Source organism: Marmota monax, unplaced genomic scaffold (assembly GCF_021218885.2).
Source record: "Marmota monax isolate L192 unplaced genomic scaffold, Marmota_monax_Labrador192_F-V1.1 WCK01_AAM20220418_F8-fsc00043, whole genome shotgun sequence".
Classification (NCBI taxonomy): domain Eukaryota; kingdom Metazoa; phylum Chordata; class Mammalia; order Rodentia; family Sciuridae; genus Marmota; species Marmota monax.
This window is the reverse complement of record NW_026691982.1, coordinates 10722011-10746798: the sequence shown is the minus strand read 5'-3', so window position 1 is coordinate 10746798 and position 24788 is coordinate 10722011. Positions and strand designations below refer to the sequence as shown.

Genomic DNA, 24788 nt, shown 5'->3' with positions numbered 1-24788 from the left:
TTTTCTCAGTTTAAGCACTTACTCATATAGTCTCAGATGGCTTGTTTCAGATTTGAGCATTATCTGCAGATAGCTTGCATTTCACCAACATTTACATAATTACTCATTTTTACTTCATTGCAGAACCTCATACTGGGTTTCATGTTGCTTTTAAAATGCTAGATGCAGATGGCAATGAGATGATTGAGAAAAAGGAGTTTTTTAAGGTAAGTAAATAGTTGCTAGTTATTTTAGATTTTCATAAAACACTTGATACTTGTACAATAATTTTTCATTTCTAAAATAATCAAAATTATGGTTACCATTCTGACTGGAGTGAGATGAAATCTTAGTGTAGTTTTGATTTGCATTTCTCTACTAAGAATGTTGAATGTTTTTTCATGTATTTGTTGGCCATTCGCATTTCTTCTTTTGGGAAAGATCTGTTTTAGTTCATTTGCCCCTTTATTGATTTGGGTTTTTTTTTTCAGTGTTGAATTCTGTAATGTATTCTGGATATTAATGCCCTATATGAGAAGGAGGTGCAAAGATCTCTCATTCTTTGGATGCTCTCTTCACACTCTTTTTAATTGTTTCCTTTGTTGTACAGAAGCATTTTAATTTGAAGTCATCCCACTCATTGCTGGAGAGGACAGGGGGGGAAAAGGTACACTCATACATTGTTGATAGTACTGCAAATTTGTACAACTACTTTGGAAAGCAGTATGGAAATTCTTCAAATGACTAGGAATGGACTGACCATATGACCTAGCCATTCCACTTGTTGGTATTTATCCAAAAGACATAAATCAGCATACTATAGTGTTACATGCATACCAATATATACAACAGCTCAATTTATAGTAGCCAACTTATAGAACCAGCCTAGGTGTCTCCCTTAATAGATAAATAGATAAAGAAAATCTAGTATACATACAGAATGGAGATTGCCTCCACCATAAAGAATAATTAAATTATATTATTTGCCAGTGAATGGGTAGAACACATCATGATGTGTGAAATAAGCCATATTCAGATAGTCAAGAAAATATGAATATTTTCTCACATATGCATAAGGAATTTTAACAAAAGAAATCTCACCAAAATAGGAGAACACTGAAGTAGTTAAAGGGGATTGAGAGGGAGGGAGAAGAAATAGGAAAGGGTAGGAACTGCATTCTGACCAAATTATGCTGTATGTACGTACGAATATATCACAATGAATTTCATTTTTATGTGTAACTGTAATGCAAAGCAATCTGAATGTAGACTCCTATATTTTTTTTTCCTGCCTGTATAATCTTACCCTAACCAATTAGAAGCACTTTTTTAGCAATGTACCTTTATCACACAACTATAATGTTCAGAAATACCTCTATTCAGGGCTAGGGATATAGCTCAGTTGGTAGAGTGCTTGCCTTGCCTGTACAAGGCCCTGGGTTCAATCCCCAGCACCACAAAAAAAAAAGAAAAGAAATACCTCTCTTCAGTCTCATTTCTCAGAAATGTAAGTAGTTGTGTTACTTAAGATTGGGCTACAGATAGGAAGAAACTAAAATGCCTCCTATGCACACACACAGAGGTGGGACAAGGGAAGGACTGAAAAATAGACACAGAACTTTCATATTTAACCAAGAAACATAAACTCAGTGAAGCACGATGTTGCCCCCTAAAACAGGACCAGGTGCAGAAATCTCAGCATGTTCTTTGGCACTGCAGAGTGGTCAGGCAGGGCCAGATAATAATGCTGTGCTTCTCTAACGTAGAGCCTTGCCAGACCTAAGAGACTTAATTTTATTTATTTGGAGTTTATATCACTCTTCAAAAAAAATTATAGTCTCTCTGCTTAACACTTTCATTTCAGGCTCTTCTGGTTTGTGTAAGTATCAGGTGGTTTGGGGCTTTTTTGTTTTGTTTTTTGGGTTTTGGGTTTTTGGGTTTGGGGGGGGCGTTGGAACAGGAGTTGGGGGTACCAAACCCAGGGCTTTGTGAATGTGAGGCAAACACTTTGCCACTGAGCTACATCCCAGCCCTACTCTGGTATAGGTCACAAAAGAAATCCAATGTCTCAATGTCTCCAAATAGTTAAGTTCTGCCTCCAACTTTCTAGTGTTTCCAGAAAAACATATTATTTTACAGTAATAATAAAATCAACTATTATAAGAGCAGTATTATAATGGCAAATTCAGTAAGCAAATTGGTGTGCAAACACAAAACTTACACAAATATTAAGCTTAACTGCCAGGAGCCAGAGTGCAAACCTGCTTGAGATTAGCCAACAGCTTTAAATGCACAGAGCCTTTTAAATGAAGCTAGTATGGCTGAGAGAATTGAGTTTTTAATTTTTTAATTAATTTAAAATTTAAATTGAAACACTGACATTTACTTTAGTTATTGGGAAACTTAGTATGAAACAAGTTGGGTATGTGAATCTACTTTTTCAATTGTAAATTTTATAAAATCTAAATAAAGATTTAAGTTTTTCCAGTGGAAATCTGAATTGAGACATCCTATAAATATACAATATATATTGGCTTTGGAAGGAGGAGGAAAGAAATGTAAAATATTCTTGTTTTTATATTAATATTTGATGAAATAATAATCTGAATTAATTAGTTTCACCTTTTTGTTTGTTTTACTTTCTTTTTTATTTTTTTCAGAGGGAATGGTACTGGGGCTTATGGGGGCACTTAACCTCTGAGCCACATCCCCAGCCCTTTATTTAGAGACAGGGCCTCACTAAGTTGCTTATGGCCTTGCTAAATTGCTAGGGCTGGCTTTGAACTTGGAATCCTTCCTCTGTAGTATAACTGCTTAGAAAACTTATATTTCTTTTGGTCAGAACTACTTCAAGATTATAGACTGAGAAAAATTTTTACACAAATTTTATTACATGCCCTTTATGACAACCATTCTAAATGCTAAAAAGATTTTTGTACTCCGGGTTTGCAGCTTAAGAAAGAAAGCTTAAGAAATTCCATTGGATTGACGTTACATGAAATATACCTCTGGATATATGAAGTTTCACTGTACTATTCAGATAAGAAGGTAGATATATATATATTTAGTTGTAGATGGACACAATAACTTTATTTATTTATTTTTATTTTATTTTTACTGAGGATTGAACCCAGAGCCTCATACATGCGAGGCAAGTCCTCTATCACTGAGCTACGGCCCCAGTCCCCCTAAAAAGGTAGTAATCTTATTACAGAATTCATTTTCTCAAAGTGGTAGAAGTTAAATTTAGTAGAAGGCTATAGAGAAAACCATACTGTTTAACTACTTGAAGAATATGTGAATGTATTCAAAAATATATGTAAGAGATATGGTTGTGAAAATATTTGTTTCATTAGAAAGTCAGTGTGAGCAAATGCTAGCAAATGTAGATATTGCTAAAGAAGCAGTGTGAATAAAGTTTATCCTATCAAAAGCAGCCTAGAATTCCTTCAAGGGTTGAATATACATATATGAGTAGACTAAATGGAAAGAACCAAGAATTTCAGATATTATGGCTTTTACTCAGAACTACAAGTAAAAAAAAAATAATACTCAAAAAGTAAGGAGGAAAGGAAATACTAGACAGACATAAGTTTATCTTTGAATTCAATTGCATTCATGCTGAAGAAAGCAGAAAAATATGAAGAGTGACTAGAAAGAACATTATTATTATTTATTTATATTCTCTTGGGGACTTTAGTGTTACAAAATTTGAAACTTTTGTAGCAGCATTGCTGCTTTTGTACAGCATAGCTAAAGTGTGAACCTCTTTCAGCTGTTTATACCTAAGAAGTAGGATCTCTCATGTGAACTGTACTGTCAGGAAAAACCAGCAGACAGTTATTACAGACTTAACAATAAAGAGTTAATCACACTTTTGTTAATATTTTAACAATTAAGAATTAATCACAGTCTTCCAAAATCCATCTCTGGCTGCAGTATGGAAAATGAATTAAATGAGATTGAAGGCAGGGAGCCTCCCTATGCTATTGAAATAGTAGAGTTTACAACTTTGGGAAGGATGAAATACAATCAGGAGTTATTATGGAATAGCTTCTGTAGGACCTGGCTTCCATTTAGATTAATGAGGGGAAAAGCAAAATTAGTAGGCAATCCTTTTCCCAGACTACCTACTAGGAATAATGATAGCACTCATTGATCAAAGAGAAGAGTCGTACTTGATTGAGGATTGGTTGTATCTGACATACACAAAATAAAGATGAGCAAATTGATATGCAGTCAATATTACAGCCATAATTTGAATCCAGGGCATCCACTTTTAGAACTCTGCTCTTTCCTCAATGTCTACCTACCTCATTTGAAGGAGAATTCAGAGAAACACTGGGTTGAGAAAGATCTTAACTCTGAACTTGGAAATGTTAAGCTTGATAAACTAGTAGGACATCCCTATAGAGAAACAAATATAGTTGACTGACTGGAGATTCACCAAGAATTCAGCCAGGACTGGGAAACATTTTCATAGAGGTGGTAATTAAATCATGAGACTATATGGCCTCAAAGTGAGAGAATGTACAATGAAAAGGAGTAAGACCAGTCCTGGAACAGTATCATTTACAAGGTTCAAGCTGAAATCAACAAGGAACAAAATAGTAAGCAGAGTGAAGGTAATCAAATCTTGGAAAGAAAAGAGTAACGAAAAAAAAAAAAAAAGAGTGTTTAAAAACAAACTCTTTTTAGGGTTCAATCCTCAGCACCACATAAAAATAAAATGAATGTATTGTGTCCAACTACAACTTAAAAAAAAATTTTTTTTAAAAACTAAACTCTTTTAAAAGTGGCTTAATAGGATAGAGACTGAGTAGAGAGCCCCTTAAATTTTGTAGGTCAGTAGGAAGCATTACAGAATCATTTCAAAAAGAATGGTAGGGATGAATACCAAGAAACAAAGTGCTGAAGAGGAGTGAATGGAAGTCCAAAACTGGTAGCTGTAGATAAAAAAAATACTCTTTTGCAATATCTAATAATTAAAGGGAGTTATTTAAGTTGAGTCTAAGGAAAAAGATGTGTTTGCACAAGCTGAACCTGAAATACCAGTACCATTACTTTCTAGTTATCTCAGGGCTTCAGGGACAAGAAACAGATTTTTGACATTATTCAGGTAGAGGTAATTCATATGGAAAGATCATAATGCATAAAGGTGAGATTCTTTTAGGTTAATTAACCTGTTAGAATTTGTGGGTACCATTAATTTCCCTAGACTTGGGTGAGCTTTCTGGTTTTATTCCTGAGAAAGACAGGCCTAGGGAGCGAAATCTTATATCCACAGACTAATAAAATTAGAGGTAATTTTATAAAGTGGACTTGGCAGAGCCCCAGATATTACTGCCATACTTAACTAAGACTACAGTTTTGATGCACTTTACAAATGTTTTGGTGGGAAGAGGAGGCCCAGTCGTAAGCCTATAGATAAAAGAGGTACTAAACATTAAACTGAGAAAAAAAGGCAGTGGAGGGTATGTTGTTTCCGTGTTCACACAGCAATGTTAGTGTGCCTTTTCAGTACACCGTCTTTCTGCATCTGCTCATACCTACTTTAAGATTTTTCAAAACCTTTTTTTACATAACAGTTTAATACAGTTATAGAACAGTTTCTGAACATGGCTGGTTTCTCCCTAAATGTTTGAAAAATCTCAGGATCAGCTCATAATTAAGAAAACAAGAAAATAATATGTTAGGATACATCACTGATTTTTTTTTTAAGTTTAAAATTATGAAAGTCAATCTTGTAAGCCTGTAAAAGGTTCTTTTTGCTGATCATAGAAATGAAACACTAAGCTTGATAACTCATAGAGTATGATATGTATGTCAGGGTTTTTTTTTAAAGCATTGAGAAGAAAATTACATTCATATTAGTTACTTGAATAGTGATCTCACTTCCACAATCCTTATATTAGTAAATTTAAGTATGTAGCATCTTATATTTGAAATGTTTTTGAAAGAAACAGTTCATTTCAGATCAGAAAAGCATAAAGAACAGGGGTTATTTAATATATCTGAATGCTTCCCCCGTAAATTTTACTTATGTGTTCCACACCATAAATGCCAAAAAAGTCATAAGAACTACTTTCATACTCAAAACATAAATGGAAGCTGGGCGCAGTAGTGTGTGCCTATAATCCCAGTGGCTTGGGAGGTTGAGGCAGGCAAATCGATTGTGAGTTCAAAGCCAGCCTCAGCAACTTAGCAAGACACTTAGCAACTCAGACCCCTGTCTCTAAATAAAATATAAAAAAGGTCTGGGGATGTTGCTCAGTGGTTAAGCACCCTGGATCCAATCCTTAGTACCAAAACACATACACACACACACACACACACAAAATAAATGTAACAAAGTGATTTGAACAGCAGATGTGAAAATAATGAAATATATTAATGCAGAGTCCCATGATATTGTCCTAAAATACAAACTGTCTCAGTTTGTTATTTTTGTATTTTGTGGTTACATATACATTTTATTAATATCCACATCTAAAACCTACATTGCAAGTGTATTGCTTACTTCTTTATCCCAAGAACTCATAAAATAAAAGCAATCTGCATGAATTTTTCTCTGTCAAGTAATAATAAACGTAGCTGACAGTGATCAAAGCCAGTAGTAGTTAACCATTTAATCTTTACCTTGATAGATGGTTCATCTGCTTATGTGGGATGAGTGCCAGGGTTTAAATGCAGCTTCTCTAAACAATAGATTAGAGACAAGTCTATTTACAGTTATAAATTGTTCCTTAGGTGGTCCTTTTGGGTAGGAAAGGCTATATTCTTAATATGATGGTGTTTTATAATTTTATCATGCTAAATATATCTGCTAGAGTTATTACTAAATAATATAAAAACCCTCAGTAGAATTTTTTCTTTTTGATTTTGTATCTTATTCCAGAGATTAAACTCTACATACTTCATTTTCAGCCTGAAATTGAAAATAATTACCAACACAAATTTAAGTAGTCAATTTGGCAGTACTTTCTAAATCATTCAGAATTTGTATTTACAAATAGATACCCTCCTGAATCTTTTATAACTTCCATATAACAACTTCATCATCTTTTTGTTTGTCTAACATAACACCCCTATTTCCACCAGAAACATTTTCTTCCTTTACCCACTCCTTTAATAGTTTTTAATCATTCATATCTCTGCCCCAATGTCATCCCCTCAGGAAAAATACCTGGAATAAATCAGTCTAACAGTAACCCCTCCTCAGCAATCTCTCAATCCAGTTACCCTGCTTTTATTTTATTTTAGTCATAGCATTTGAGGTTATCTGAAATGACTTTGTTTACTTGTTTATTTTCTCTAGACTATTAGAATGTAAGTTCAGTGGGAGCAAATACATTATCTATCATTTACCACTATTTTCCCAGAAGAACACTGATCACATAGTAGACACTTGGTAGCTTATCATCTTGAATCAGTGTCATGTACCACCATTTTAAAAAGAACCTTAGGAGGGGCTGGGGTTGTGGCTCAACAGTAGCAAAGCACTAGGTTCGATTCTAAGTGCCGCATAAAAATAAATAATCAAAAGAAAGGTATTGTGTCTAATTACAACTAAAAAATAAAATTAAAAAAAAAAAACCATAGGAGATCAGAGAGACCTTTTGACCTAGGTCTCTAGAGGAAAATCTTTATATGCTTTTTCTAATGGAGATTTAGTACAGAACTAAATGTACAACACTATACTCTTCATAGTACACAAAGAACCTTGAAGGAACCCTCACTTTGAGTCCAGACTGAAATGTTATAGAAAGATCTGCCATGGCAAGATTTATCTAGGACAGAATCCACTTGGATAGAACAGACCTTTTGCTGCTCTGAATTTCTACCGTGTTGGAATAAACCTCCTTAAAAACTCTTATTTCAGCACTCTTGTAATCCCAGCAACTGGGGAGGCTGAGACAGGAGAATCACAAGTTTGAGACAATTTAGTGAGACCCTATCTCAAAATAAAAAATAAAGGCTGGAATATAGCTCAATAGTAAAGTGACCTCAGTTTTAATCCCTAGTACCAAGGGGAAATTTTTTCTATTTCAACAAAATAATTCTATTTGCCTTTTTGTTTTATTTTATTTTGTTTATAATTATTTGACAATAAGACTAATGATTGTAACAACTACATTAAATATCTTATAAAAGCAAAACATTTTGAACTTTCTATAAAAATTTGTAATTAGTATTTATGAATAATATCATTTTTAAATTGTTATTTATATGATAAATTTTACTATCAAAAGCGTGGAGGAAGAGAAGGATCCAGATTACCATTAAGAGTGAAAAAGGAGCCGGGCACTGTGGCGCATGCTTATAATCTCAGTGGCTTGGGAGGCTGAGGCAGGAGGATGGGAGGCTAAGGCCAGAGGATCGCAAGTTCAAAGCCAGCCTCAGCAAAAATAAGGTGCTAAGCAATTCAGTGAGACCCTGTCTCTAAATAAAATACAAAATAGGGCTGGGGATGTGGCTCAGTGGTCGAGTGCCCCTAAGTTCAATCCCCAGTACCAAAAAAAAATGTTAAAAAGGAGATAATGCCACAAATTCTACAGATAGCAATAGGTTCAAAATGTAGTATTATGAACTATTACAATTAATTCTTTCATGCCTATAAGTTTGATAGCTCAGATGAAATGAAAAATGCCTCATAAAACAAAACTAATTAGTGATGAAATCTAAATCTGAGTAGTCTTTGTCAAAGGAATCAAATTTATTATGAAAGAAATGTTCAGTGGGCTGGGGCTGTAGCTCAGAGGCAGAGTGCTTGCCTAGAATGTGTGAGGCACTGGGTTCAGTCCTCAGCAGCACATAAAAATAAACAATAAAATAAAAGCATTCTGCCCATCTACAATTACAAAAAAAATTACAAAAAAAAAAAGAAATGTTCATGTCCGGATGGTTTCATTGGTAACATCTGTCAGTCATTTAAAAAAGATGTAGTGCCAAATTGAAAATTCACAAGAAAGGAAAACTTCTTCTCGTGTTATAAGACCAGTATATCTCTGATAATTGAATTTTGGCAAAGACCCAACAAGAAAAGTAAATAGTGTACCAATTTTCTTCATGAACAAAAGTATAAAAATACTTTACAGAGAAAATCTAATCCAATACTATATAAAATAATATAAGTGAGATTTATACAAGGAATATTAAATGAGTTTAATGGTTGAGAAAACAGTACAGTACAACATATTAACAGAATAAAGGAAATACCAGTAAGGTCATGTTAATGCACAAAGCATTTGACAAAATAAACCCTTTTATGATAAAACTCAGTGAAGGAGAAACAGAAGAGAACTTCCTAAATCTGATAGCATTTATAAAAAGTTTAATGAGGAGCTAGCATTATAGCTCAGTAAGTACAGCATACAGAAGCCCTAGCTTCAATCCCCAGCACTGACTAAATGGGATTATATACTACAGGGTGAAATACTTATTCCTTAAGACTAGGAATAAGGCAGAGATTTGGGGGGAGTACCAATAATTGAACTCAGGGGCACTCGACCACTGAACTACATGCCCAGCCCTATTTTGTATTTTATTTAGAGACAGGGTCTCACTGAGTTGCTTAGCACCTCACTTTTGCTGAGGCTGGCTTTGAACTCATGATCCTTCTGCCTCAGTCTCATGAGCTACTGGGATTACACGTGTATGCCACCACACCTCGCTCTTTGTTTACCTCTTTTCTCAACACATTACTGGAAGTTAAATAAAAGCAATTCAAGAAAAAAAAAATGTTAGGTTTAAAGATTAGAAAGAGAGGTAGAACCTTAAGGAAATTCTAATGAACCAACAAAAAAAAGTCAAAGACTTCTCAAATTATAACTGAATTTAGAAAGATCTCAGGATAGATTAGTATGCAGAAATTAAATATATTTCCATACACTAGTGGCAAAGAGTTGGAAAATTAAATTAAGATCGATTTTTGGGCTGGGAATATAACTCAGTTGGTAGAGTGCATGCACAAGGCTCTGGATTCAATCCCCAGTACCACACACACACAAAAAAAAGAATACAAAAATAAGACCAGTTCTTAATTGAGTAGAGTATCAAATATCAAAAATAATTAGAAACAAATTAACCAAAAAAATGCATTGAAAACTTCAGATGTTGCTGATAGAAACTCAAGGAAGCCTGAATAAAGATACATAGCATGTTAATAGATTAGAAGATTTGGTGTGAAGATGTCATTTCCTCCCAAATTAGTCTATACATTAAACTTTCCAAGCAAAATCCCAGCAGGCTTTTTTTTTTTCTAGTAGATGTTGACAAAGTGATTTCAAAGATATATATAAACATAAAGGGCCTAAAACAAATAATATTGATAAGTAAGAACATGCTGGAGGGCTGGAGTTGTGGCTCAACAGTAGAATGCTCTCCTAGCATGTGCAAGGTCCTGGGTTCGATACTCAGCACCATATAAAAATAAGTAAAATAAAGGTATTGTGTCCAACTACAACTAAAAAATAAATATTTTAAAATAAAATAAAATACGAACATGCTATATAACTCCCACTAGCTGAATTCAAGACTTATGAAGATATGGTGATAATCAGTGACACTGTACTACTGTCCTAAGGGCAGATAAGTAGATAAGTGGAATAAAGTCTATAGGTCCTGGTAATTTTCAACAAAGGCACCAAATCAGTAAATTGGGAAAGAAATGTTTTTCAACAAATACATATGAAAAATTTAGCCTATGTAAAAATATATTTGATACAGATTCTAGATCTAATCCAAAAAACTAAAACTACTAAGCTTTTGGGTATAAACAGACAATATCTTTATGATCTAGGGGAGGCAGAGTTTGTTTGTTTGGGGGGTATTTTGGTTTTTGCAGTTCTAGGGATGAAAACTAGGGTCTCTAACATGCTAGGCTAATTTTCTACCACTAAGCCACATCTGTATCCCTGAAAGCAATAAAATGAAACTGATAAATTAGTCTTAACCAAAATAACAAATGACAAGGATGTGAAGAAACTGAAAATCACTTTGGAAAAAAGTTTGGCAGTTTCTTATAAAGTTAAACAGACCTGTTACCCTGTTAGTATTTATCCAAGAGAAAGTTCAGCTTAGTTATAGAAGAACATTTATAGCACTTTGATGCACAGTAGCCAAAACATGAAGACAACACAAACACCTGTCAACGGGTAAATGAACTTACAATGTAATACAGCTTAACAGTGAATCAAAATAAACTACTGATAAATGAACAACAAGGATGAATCTGAAGACCATGATGCTGAATGAAAGAAGGCAGACACAAAATAATATGTAGTATGTGATTCCACTAACTTGAATTTCTAAACTAGGTGAAGCTAATTTAGGAAGAAGCAAAATCAGAACTGCCTTCATGGGGATACAGGGAGAAAGGATTGATTGGAAAGAGACACACAAAACTATGAAAATTATATGGCTTAAGATTTGTACATTTTAGTATCTCTAATTTTTTTCTGAAGAGTGTAAAATAACTGAAGGGAACAGAGTGGGTAGAAGTATAGGTAAACCAAGAATGTATTGATAATCACTGAAGCTGAGTTATAATTGTATATGATTTATTATAAAATTCTGTTCACTTTGTATTTGAAATTTTGTATAGTAAAACTTCATAAAGAAGTAGGAGCAGTAAGTAGAAGGAGAAATATTTGGGTATTGAACTTAGTGTTATATCATTTGATTGTCAACTTAAAAAACAGTGAAACAAATATAAAGTTTTTCCATTCCTTTCCCTAAACTACTTAAGTACGGAGAGGGCATTTACAAATGGGTAAAAGATTTAGAGAACTGAACATAAAGCATTTGGCTAAAACAAGTATAAATAGGTGGCTAAATTTGAGATAATTTGGAATTTAATTGCAGCAATTTAATGACTATTAAATAACCTAAGGGGAAATTTGTCTCCTAATTGATTTGAATTCATAGTTAGGGATTTTGTCTGCATCTGATTTTTTTAATTTTTTTTTAATTTGCTTTCCATATGAAGATTTATACAAATGATTCTGAAAGGTAGGTGGGTTTTTTAATGTACTCAGTTTCAAGGCTTTTTTTACGACTTTATAATTAATAAAAATGTCTTAATGCTTTGTAAGTACATAAAAGGAGAAGGAAAAACACGCTATGTGTGTTTGAGAAAATGTATATATATTATATATGTTTACATATCGCTTTTTAATTTTTTTTACTTGTTTTAATTAGTTATACATGACAGTAGTAGAATGCACTTTGATATATATAATGAAGTATAATTTCTCATTCTTCTGGTTACACACGATGTAGAATCCCACCATTCGTAAAGTTATAAATGTACATAAGGTAATAATGTCTGGTTCATTCTACTATCCCTCCTACCCCCTACATATATAGCTTTTTAAGAGATATATACTTGAAAATGTGGCTATAAAGTATCAGTGATATAAAATATTGTTATGAATAGAAATTCTCTTGAAAGGAGTACTAGATAATCTTAAAATTTTTTAATAACTGCTGACTTTAGAACACGTATCTATTAAGTAAGCTAGCTTTCTTAGAAGAAAATTATTACTAATAAATGCTCATGCTTTTGTTATCCATTTTCTCCTTTGATTCCTACATGGTCAAAAATGTCTTATAATGTAAAAAGTATTTTAATTAATATTTAACAAATAGCTAGTATATATTTTATAATAACAACTTATCCATTTTTTTAGATCGTTTTGAAAAATCCAGTAAATACATATGTAAACTCATGTTTGCAATCTTTTTAGCTACAGAAGATCATAAGTAAACAAGATGACTTAAAGACAATGAAAACTAATGAAATAGACTGTCAGGTATGTACATTCATAATCTAAAATTTACAAACAGACAATATTTATAGTAATTGCTCTATTGTGTTGTTCAAATAAGTATTCACAAATAGTTGATAAGTTGTAAATAATAATATTTTAAATAGTTATGCTATATTAACATGGGGTCCTAACTCCAAAAGGTACACAAGAATATATAAATAGAGTGGTATTCCCTCTGCCCCTTTCTGCCCAGTTCTTCCTAAGGAGAAGAGTGTTATAAATTTCCTGTGTATTCCTCAAGAGAAATTTTATGCATATAAACCACATATGTAAAATTAGTTTAATAAATAGGTCTATATCTGTTTTTCATGTTTATAAAAGCAGTAGCATGCTATACATTGCTCCACACTTTTCTTTTTTTGCTTAATATATCTAGATATCTCATTCTTTTTAATGACTATATTTACTTTGTTGTATGGGTGTAGCAGTTTCATTCCTCTTTTGGAAAACATTTAACATGTATTCATCTTTGCATATTAAAATAATACTAAATAAATAATCCTATAATTACACCATTACATATGTGTTTGTGTGTGTACCTAAGGGATAACTACAGAAACATAATTGCTGAATCAAAAGGTATAAGTATTTCTAAGGTTATTGACGCACTCGCTCAAGATTGACTAATAACTTCTATAGAATATGAACCAATTTTCATTCCCAAAGAAATGCATGTAAGCAAATTTTTAATTAATAATCTTTCAATTAATCATAATTCCATGTTATGCTTTTCATGAAATTTTCTTAAATTTCCAGAGTATATCATCTTTTGGAGAATGTCTGTTTTAAAATTTGTAAAATTATTAGCAGTGTGGTTTTTGTTTACATTTTATTCCCTTTGAATAATCCTATACTGGACTTCTTTGTCTCACATCTAAGTTTTTAAATGCTATATCCTTTTCCTACATGTATATAACCTATATGTTTTCATAATACCCTGAATGTCCCCATCATAGCACATTGTCATTTAATATAATTGTTTGTTTAATGATATGTATGTGCATGACAACTAAGGAAGCCCACTCAAGCCTTGATGTCCAGAGATGTTACTGGAGTCAATCATGTAAACCTAGTTGGCTGCCAACATACTTGAACCTTAGTATCCAGCCCGTCCAGAAATAAGGCTGAACCCCTTTACCCAACATCCCTACCCTAAATCTCCTTGTTAGACTATCTGATGTGGTTCAAGGCCCCAGACACCCTTGCCTTAGGAACCACCAGCGGCCCTGGACAAAGTCTAGACCTGTTCTTATATAAGATTAATTCTTTATTTATACAGGTTGTGTCCATGTGGCCTGGTAAAACACAAGTCATATATCATATGCTCAATTAATGTTTTTGGTTTTTTTGCTCTGCTGGGATTGAACCCAGGGTCTTATACATGCTAGACAAGTCCTCTACTACTGAGCTACATTCCCATACTCTATGTTACAGAATATTAAGATTGTTTCTGGAATGAAGGTATAGCACAGTGGTAGAATATGTGCTTAGCATGTACAAGGCCCTGGATTCAATCCACAGCACCAAATTTAAAAAAAAAAAAATTATTTACAGTATTGCTATTAGAAGTCATGGTGCTACTCAGGAAGCTGAGGCAAGAGGATTGTTTGAGCCCATGAGTTCAAGACAATCCTGGGCAACATGCAAGACCCCATCTCAAAAAAATAAAGCTGAGCACAATAGCACACATCTGTAATCCCAGCTACTCGGGAGGCAGGAGGATCACAAGTTCAAAGCCATCCTCTGCAATTTAGAGAGGCCCTAAGTAACTTAGCAAGACCCTATCTCAAAGTATAAAAAAGGCCAAGAATGTAGATCAGTGGTTAAGTGCCCCTAGGTTCAATTCCTGGTACCTAAATAAATAAATACTAATAAATATCTATTAAACACATAAATTTATCCTAGAGTTCTAAAAGTGAAATTCTCGGATCAAAAGGCATGAATATTTTTTAAGGTTTTTGATACCTATTGCCAGATTCCTTTCTGGAAAGGTTTTTTAACAATTGACAGTGCCAGCAGCATTCAGTGAGCCTGCCATCTCAAATCTCTCTAGGATCGATCTCTTTATTTTGTTTCGTTTTTAATCTGTGCCAGTTTGGTAGGAGAAGAAGGTATCTCACATAATCTTTTTTTTTTTTTTTTTTTTTGAATAACTATAGATCTTTTGTACTTCTTATTTTGCAAGTTTTCTTTTTCTGTCTTTTTGGGAGAAATTTTCCTTAGGTTTTTGTTTCACATATACGTTTACAAGTATTTTATATTTAAAGATATTAAACTAAGATCTGTCAAAAGTATTCAGATATTTTTCAGATTAGTTTTGATTGTCATGTTTTGGCTATGTTTTTGGTTTTTTGTTTTTTTTTTTTAACTGTAGTTCTGTTTTTTTTGTTTTTGTTTTTGTTTTTGGCAGTGCTGGGAATTGAACCCAGGGCCTTGTTCATTCTAGGCAAGCACTCTGCCAACTAAGCTATATCCCCAGCCCTCTGTGGGTTTTTTTATCCAATTATTTTCATTTCTTAAAAGTGTATCCCTGTCAAAATTCACTATAAATACTAACATATTCTTACTTAGTTCTGGTTTCATTTCTTTACATTTAATTTTTTCCTTCATCAAAATTCATTTTGTAAGGGTAAACCCAGGGAACTTTGTATTGTTACTGTTATGTAGACTCTTTTTTCCCTCAAGGGAAAAATTATTACTACCAAATAGGAAGTCTATTTGATTTTTAATGTTTGTGTTCTGATGGACCTTACTGAATTTTCTCATGATTTCGATTTTTTTCTATTGATTTTCTTGGTTGTATAAAATCATTTTATCTCTAATATTAATCTTATATATTATACAAAATTAACAGGAAAATATGTTAAATAATAGTGTTAATGGCAGGCATCCTGATCATTATTTTTGACAAACACTGGAGAAGGAGAAAGTGGATGTGGACAAGGTGATATGCTCAAACTTAGCAAAATGATTCTAAAGTCATAAAGAATAAACATGAGAGAACAGTCACAAACTTTCTGAAAAATACAAGTACCTCTCATTAGAGGTACTTATCCAAATAAAGTGGTATCATGAGAAATAAAAGTTAAAAATATAAATGCAAATACGTACAATTATTAGTATATGTAATATAGGTAGCACTTTAAATTGGTGGGAAAATATTGTGAAATTACTTGTTGATAATCCAAAAACCTAGAAGTTATTCTTGACATCTCCTTGTTCCTCCTATACAGCTAAGTCACTATGTCCAATCTCTTCTGCCTCTTAAATATTTCCAAATCCACTTTTTTTTCTTCTGCTTCCACTACTGTCATTTGAGAAAGCCACTATCATTTTCTCACTTTGAATATTACAGTGGCCTCCTAACTGATCTCCCTGTATTCACTGTCTTTGCATTTTCAGGCTGTAGCCAGGGATGACTTAAGCACAAATATAATGTGACTACTACTTAATTCTTCAATCAAACACTACATATTTCATACATGGATCAAAACATCACATCGTAACCCATAAATATATACATTTTAGCCATCAGCAGTAACATAATAAAAATTTTTCAACAGTGTGAAAAATCCTTTTTTTTTAAAGAGAGAGAGAGAATTTTTTAATATTTATTTTTCAGTTTTTGGTGGACACAACATCTTTATTTTTATGTGGTGCTGAGGATCGAACCCAGCGCCCCGCCCCGTGCATGCCAGGCGAGCCCATTACCACTTGAGGCACATCCCCAGCCCCATGAAAAATCCTTATAAGCCTATGTCATCTGTCTCTGACCTTCCTCCAGCCTGTTGCTGTACCACTTTCCTCTGCAACAGAGTATGTGGTCTAACTATCTAGGTTCTAATGCTGCTTTCAACATTTAGTAGCTATATGACCCTGGGCATAACCTGTCTACCAGTCTACTCCATTGGGAAATTTGGGAGATTAAATGAGTTAATACATTACAATCTCTTAGAATTGTGTTTAACACCCAAGTAGATAAAGAGTTTGCTGTTATACTTACTTTTGCATCCTACATCTCAGCCGTAGAGCACCATGCTTTCTGCACATTCAGGCCTTTACACATGCTCCCTGTTTGGAATGTTTATTCCCACTTCTTTCTTACTAAACTTTGCTAAGGTTTCAAATCATAGTTTAAATGGCATTTTCTTAGGGTTACGTTGCCTGAGCTCCTAAGGAAATCCTATCTCATACTCCCATAACTCCCTATACATCTTCCTAGTACTTTCATGCTGTGATTACTTTGTGTGGGGGTAGGAGGGAGAAGGGGTGTGTGCCTGCTCCAGGCACTGGAGATTGAACCCAGGGCCTCAAGCATGCTAAACTTGTGCTCTTCCACTGAGCTATACCTCCAGCTCCTGTATGTTTACTGTTTTTAATAACTTGCCCACCTGTCTCACAGTAATAGAAAACCATGAATCCTCAAGGACTATTAAAATGCCTGGTACATACTGGGCCTTCACTACATCCTCGTCGGTGACTAATGGACTAACTGACCAAACGATACTGAGCTTATGTCACTTTTTATTTCAGAATAAATTCCAGATGAATCAGAGATTTAAATGTCAAAAATGATACTATAAAAGTTCTACAAGAAACTAATGTTTTAGATTGTTGAGGTAGGAGGTTTTTTGTTTTTGAGGCAGGTAATGTTCTAAAAACAGAGAGGAAAATTCTGGTAGATGTGACTATTATTATTTTTTTAATGACTAACATCTCAGTTGGAAAATAAACATGAATAATCAAAGAAAAACCAAGTTGAATTAATAGTGATTTTTTAAAATGTGTTTTCCTACCAGATGGCAATGATAAGAAAGATTACTAATCTATATTCTCTAAGGTAAATGTCAGTGAACACTTTTTTTAAAAATTTTTTTTAGTTGTTGGACCTTTATTTATTTATATGTGGTGCTGAGAATCGAATCCAGTGCCTCACCCATATGAGGCGCTCTTCCACTGAGCCACAACTCCAGCCCCAGTGGCACTCTTGACAGGAAATTAAATTGCAAAGATATCTAATAAAATATAAGTGCAAATGCCATTTGACCCAGAAGTTTCATTTCTGTGGACTTAAAATTACAAGTACATAAAGATAAAGAACAGTATTTCCCACAGCAGTGTTTATATTTTTTTAAAAATGGAAATAGTCTAAATATCCATTAGTAGAAAATGAGTTCATTACATTATAGCAGGCATCCTTGGCTAACTCATATGTCAAAACATCAAACAAAAAGATATTCATTAGTCCTAAATCTAACCCAAATGATAACTCTCTACAGAACTAACATCTTTTAAACTCTGATTCTAAAAAAAGACTACTTCTGCATTATGTACTCAAATGCTTCCCTGTCATGTTGTCTAAAACACACATTTACTCTGCTTCCTCCTTTTTTTCTTAGGAGAAAAAGTTCTGAATATGGAGGTTTCCAGTTTGAGAGCTGTATATTATTTCAAAATACTTGACAGAAATCATATTTATTCCTACAGAGCTTCAAAGCCTATTTTGATGTTAACTTTGCTTTGGGCTAAATGTATTCTCCAATAGATCATACATTTTGATTTGCAGTTATGTTCTGATCAATAAACACAGGAAAATAAGTGGTTGATAGAGCATATTAGACCACAGATATCCTGTGGGAGAATAAAAAGGCTCATTTAGAATAATCTTTCTTATCATTGCCAATCTGGTAGGAAAACACATTTTTAAAAATCACTATTAATTCAGCTTGGTTTTTCTTTGATTATTCATGTTTATTTTTCTCATCAGAAACCATGGAGACCACAAAGAAGTATCACAATATTTTCCAAGTGCTAAAGAGGAAAAAATTGTCAAAACAGAATCCAAATTCTAGTGAAAATACTCTTCAAGGGGCTGGGGATGTGGCTCAAGCGGTAGCGCGCTCGCCTGGCATGCGTGCGGCCCAGGTTCGATCCTCAGCACCACATACAAACAAAGATGTTGTGTCCGCCGATAACTAAAAAAAAATAAATATTAAAAAAAATTCTCTCTCTCTCTCTCTCTCTCTCTCTCTCTCTCTCTCTTTCTCTCTTAAAAAAAAAAAAAAAAGATATTCTTTAAGCCCAGATATGGTGGCACATGCCTGTAATCCCAGCAACTCAGGAGGCTAAGGCAAGAGGATGGCACATCAAGGCAGCCTCAGTAACTTAGTGAGGGAGGCCCTAAGCAACTTAGCAAGACCCTATCCAAAATAAAAGAAATAAATAAAAAGGGCTGGAGAGGGCTGGGGTTGTGGCTCAGTGATAGAGAGTGCTTGCCTAGCATGTGTAAAGCACTGAGTTTGATTCTCTGCACCACATATAAATAAAGGTCCATCAATAACTAATAATTTTTTTTAAAGAGCTGGGTATGTGACTTAGAGGTTAAGTGCACCTGGGTTCAATCCCCCCACCACCACCCCACACCCACCCAAAATATATCCTTCCAGAATAAAGCAGCAGCCTGGGAATGTAGCTTAATAGTGTAGTAGAGTATTTGCCTAGGATATGTGAGGTCCTGGATTCTATACCCAGTACTGCAAAAATGAATAAAGCTGAAATTAAGGCATTCTTAGATGAATAAAAACTGAGAGAATTTGTCAGCAATAGATCTATGCTAAATGAATGGCTAAATAAAATTCTCTAAACGGAAAGATGACAATAAAAGAAGAAACCTTGGAGCATCAGAAAGGAAGAATACACTAAGCAAAAATAGGAGTAAATACAAAAGACTTCTTGAGATTGAAGCAAAAATTATAACATTGACTAATTTGACGTAAATGTCTGTAGGGGAAATATTTAAGGCAAGGAAGGTAAAGGAACTTAAAGTATAACTTTTCTTACTTTGCTCAAACTGCTAACATTTGTCACACCAGTAGACTACATTTTGATTTGCAATTATATGTCACTGATCAATAAACACAGGAAAATAAGTGATTGATAGAGCATATTAGACCATAGATATCCTGTGGGAGAATAAAAAAGAAGGTAAAGGATACAATAATACAATAGCTAGAGTAACCACAAAAAAGTCTATCCAAAAACTTGTTCTCAAAAACACTATAGATAAAATTCAAATTCTAAAAAATGTTTAACCCAAATGAAGGCAGGAAAACGAAAGCAAACTAAACATAAAAAATAAAATGGCAGACTTAAACCCCAATATGTCACTAAAAACATTAAATGTAAGTATTCTAAATGTACCAATCAAAAGATAGAAATTAGCAGAGTGGACTAAAAGACATGACCCAACTACTTCAAATTACTTCAAATATAAAGATATAGGCACCTGTACTTTGAAAGTAAAAGAGGAAAAAATATATAAACATCTATCAAAGAAAAATAAGAGTGGCTAATAACAGAGTAGACTGCAGAGCAAAACAAACTGCCAGAGACAGAAAGTGACATAACAATAAAAGCATCGATACATCAAGACAAGATAGCTACTCCTAAATGTGTATATAACCAAACAACAGAGCCTTAAAAAAATATGAAATGCCAAAACTGATAGAACTAAAAGTAGACATAAACAAATTTACAATTACAATTGGAGATTTTTTTTTAGTATCTTTTTAGTTGTCCATGGACCTTCCTTCCTTCCTTCCTTCCTTCCTTCCTTCCTTCCTTCCTTCCTTCCTTCCTTCCTTCCTTCCTTCCTTCCTTCCTTCCCTTTCTTCCTTTCCTTTCTTTCCTTTCTTTCTTTCTTTCCTTTCTTTCTTTCTTTCTTTCTTTCTTTCTTTCCTTTCTTTCTTTTCTTTCCTTTCTTCCTTTCTTTCTTCCTTTCCTTTCTTTCCTTCCTTCCTTCCTTCCTCCCTCCCTCCCTCCCTCCCTCCTTTTCCCTTTCCTTGCAGTTCTGAGAATCGAAAGCACCTCACACATGCAAGGCAAGCACTCTACCACTGAGCCACAACCCCAGAGATTATAACAACTCTTTTTCAATAGTCAGTAAGTAGAACAACAGAAAATCACCCAAGACAAAGAACTGAACAATACCATCAACCAACCAGATCTAATTGACATTTGTAGAATACTCCTCCCAGAATAACCATTCTTTTAGTAACCATAATCATTCTTTGCAAGTGTTTATGGTACATATCAACAGAGACAGTAAGAATGTCTTGGGCCACAAAACAAACCTCAACAAATTTACTAGAATTAAAACCTTACAAAATGTGTTCTCTTACCACAATGAAATCAAACTAAAAAATCAATAACAGACAAGAGTAATGCTTAGACTTAGAAACTAAACACATGTCTAAATAAATAATCCATGGGTCAAAGAAGAAATTTTTTTATTCTAATTTGTTATACATGATGGCAGAATACAATTCATTTCATATTACACATATAGAGCACAATTTTTCGAGACACTGAATATACAAAAAGTATTTTCACACCATTCGTGTCTTATACATGTACTTAGGACAATGATGTCTAATTCAATTCTACCATCATTCCTATCCCCTAGCCCCTTCCTTTCCCCTCCCTCCCCTTTTCCATATATAAAGTTCCTCTGTTCCTCCCATGCTCCCCTGCCATTGCCATTATGAATCAGCATCCTCATATCAAAGAAAACATTTGGCCTTTGGTGTTTTGGGATTGTCTTGCTTCACTTAGCATTATATTCTCCACCATTTACTGCAAATGCTATGATTTTATTCTCTCTTAATACTGAATAATGTTCCATTGTATATATATGGCAAAGTTTCTCTCTCCATTCATCTACTGAAGGGCATCTGGGTTGGTTCCATAATTTAGCTATTGTGAATTGTGCTGCTATAAATGTTTGTATGGCTGTGTCCCTGTAGTATGCTGTTTTTTAAGTCCTTTGGGTATAAACCGAAGAGTGGGATAACCAGTTTAAATGGCAGTTCAGTTCCAAGTTTTCCAAGGAATCTCCATACTGCTTTCCATATTGGCTGCATCAATTTGCAGTCCCACCAGCAATGTATGAGTGTGAGTTTTTCCCCACATCCTCGCCAACACTTATGTTGTTTGTATTCTTGATAGCTGCCATTCTAACTGGAGTGAGAGAGAGTTTTGATTTAGTGAGTAGTTTTGATTTGCATTTCTCTGATTGCTAGAGATGTTGAACATTTTTCATGTTTATTGATTAATTGTATGTACTCTTCTGAGAAGTTCTGTTCAGTTCCTTGGCCCATTTATTGATTGAGTTATTTGTGGTTTTGGTGTTAGGTTTTTAGTGCTTTATATATCTTAGAGATTAATGCTCTGATGTGCTTATGGTAAAGATTTGCTCCCATTCTGTAGGCTCTCTGTTCACCTCATTGATTCTTTTGCTGAGAAGAAGCATTTTAGTTTGAATTCATCCCATTTATTGATTCTTGGTTTTAATTCTTGCGCGACAGGAGTTTTATTAAGGAAGTTGGGGCCTAATCCAACCTGATGGAGATTTGGGCCTATTTTTTCTTCCATTAGGCGCAAGTCTCTGGTTTATTTCCTAGGTCCTTGATCCACTTTGAGTTGAGTTTTGTGCATGGTGAGAGGTAGAATTTAATTTCTTTTTGTTACATGTGGATTTCCAGTTTTCCCAGCACCAATTGTTCAAGAGGCTATCTTTTCTCCAGTACATTTTTGGTGCCTTTGTCTAATATAAGATAACTGAAATTATATGGTTAAGACTGTGTGTCCTCTATTCTGTGCCATTGGTCTGTAGGTCTGTTTTGGTGCCAATACTATGCTGTTTTTGTTACTGTTGCTCTGTAGTATAATTTTAGGTCTGGAATACTAATGCCACCAGCTTCGCTCTTCTTGCTAAGGATTGCGTTAGCTATTCTGAGTCTCTTATTTTTCCAGATGAATTTCATGATTGTTTTTTTCTATTTCTATAAGGAATACCATTGGTATTTTGATTGGTTTTCATTATAGAGGGTTTTTTTACCTTTTTCATTAAATTTATTCCTAAGCATTTTTTTTTTTTGAGTCTATTGTAAATGGGGTGGTTTTCCTAGTTTCACTTTCAGCAGATTTGTCACTGATATACAGAAATGCCTTTGATTTATGGGTGTTGATTTTATATCCTGCTACTTTGCTGAATTCATTTATTAGTAAAGAGGAAATCTTTTTTAAAAATATCTATTTACTTTTTAGTTGTGGTTGGACACAATATTTTGTTTATTTATTTTTATATGGTGCTGAGGACCGAACCCAGGGCCTCACACATGCTAGGCAAGTGCTCTACCGCTGAGCCACAACCCCAGCCCCAAGAGGAAATCTTAAGAAAAACTAAAAAATACTTTAGCTGACTGAAAATTGAAACACAGCATATCAAAATTTGTAGAATACAACCAAAGCATTCCTGAGAGGAAAATTTGTAGTATGAAACGTATACATTTAATATCGAAAATTAAGTAAATAATAATGATAACATCAGAAATCAGTGAAATTTTTAAAATCGAAGCAGTAAAAAAGATCATTGAAACACATGTCAGGATCATTGAGAAGATTAGTAAAATAAAGGCTGGGGTTGTGGCTCAGCAATAGAGCACTTGTCTAGCACATTTGATGCCCTGGGTTCTATCCTCAGCATGACAAAACATAAATAAAATAAAGGTATTGTGTCCAACTACAACTAAAAAATAAATATTTAAAAAAAGATTAGTAAAATGAAAAAAAAGATTAATAAAATTGGCAAACCTCTAAGAAGAGTGACAAATACTAATAACAGGAATGAAACTGGAGCTATCACTGCCAACCTTGCAGACATCAAAAGAATAATAGTTTTACATATAAATTTTTAGTAGCTTTATTTATTTATTTTTATATGATGCTGAGGATTGAACCCAGCGCCTTGCACATGCAAGGCGAGCACTCTCCCGCTGAGCCACAACCCCAGCCCTTTACACATCAATTTGACACCTTTGATAATGGGCCAATTTCTCAAAAAGCACAAACCACCACAACTCACCTAATAAAATACAAATATGAATAACTTTTAAGGAAATTTAATTTTTAATTTTAAAACTCCCTAAAAGAAAATCTCTAGGTCTCCAGAAGAATTATTGAATTAAGAGGAATAGAAGGAAGAACACTTCCAAATTCTTCCTGTAAATCTAGGATTACCCTGATACCCACACCGGAATGAGTCAGTTAAAAGGTGGGGAGCAGAGTGGACTGGGGATGTAACTCAGTGATACAGTACTTGTCCGGCATGCATGAGGCCCTGGGTTCAATCCCCTGTACCACAAAGTTAAACTAAGAAAGATGACAAACCAGTATACCTCGTGAATGGGGAAACCAAAATCCTTAACAAGAATTAGCAAATTGAATTCATCAAGATAGTAAAAAAATAATTATATATCATGATCAAGTATGACTTATTCCAGAAAGGTTCAGTATTCCAAAAGCAATCAATGTAGCCTAGCATATTTAAAGGCTATAGAACAAAAATCACCCAGTTTTAACAGTCTGTGTAGAAAAAGCATTTGACAAAATTTAACAGTCATTCATGTTTAGGTTTTTTTATATTAAAAGGGCTCATTAAAATATAAGTGGGAGGGACTGGAATTGTGGCTCAGTGGTAGAGCACTTGCCTAGCATGTGTGAGGCACTGGGTTCAATTCTCAGCACCACATAAAAATAAATAAAATAAAATTTTTTTAAAAAAATGTGTGTATACACACACACACACATATATAAATGGGAATTCTATATAGGCAACTTGATCAAGAGCACCAATTAAAAAAAAAAACTAACATGATGAAAAACTTATTTCCTGTCCCCTAAGGTAAGGGTATTTATTTTCATGACTCTTATTACACAACAGTAGTGCTGAAAGTTCTAATCACTACAATAAGGGAACACAAAGAAATAAAAGACCTGTACTTGTAGATGACATTGTCTCTCTAGAAACTCCTGAGGAATTTATCATGCACCCCCCCAAATAGAACAGTAACTAACATTGATTTTAGGAAGTTCACAGGATATAAGCCAGCTGTATAAAGAATCAAGCACATTTAT

At 33.9% G+C, this 24788-nt stretch overlaps 1 protein-coding gene across 4 annotated transcripts in view; it reads left to right on the top strand.

Annotated features, from left to right (window-relative positions):
* The window catches only part of Micu2 (mitochondrial calcium uptake 2), a 122269-nt gene that overhangs the window by 83274 nt on the left and 14207 nt on the right, over positions 1-24788 (top strand). For 3 of the 4 annotated variants that reach the window (XM_046447865.2, XM_046447848.2, XM_058580693.1), the window contains exons 6-7: positions 124-206; positions 12729-12794. In XM_046447865.2, the coding sequence (XP_046303821.1) occupies positions 124-206; positions 12729-12794 (149 nt within the window). The remainder of the gene's footprint in view (positions 1-123; positions 207-12728; positions 12795-24788) is intronic. The other variant, XM_046447856.2, reaches the window with a different exon arrangement.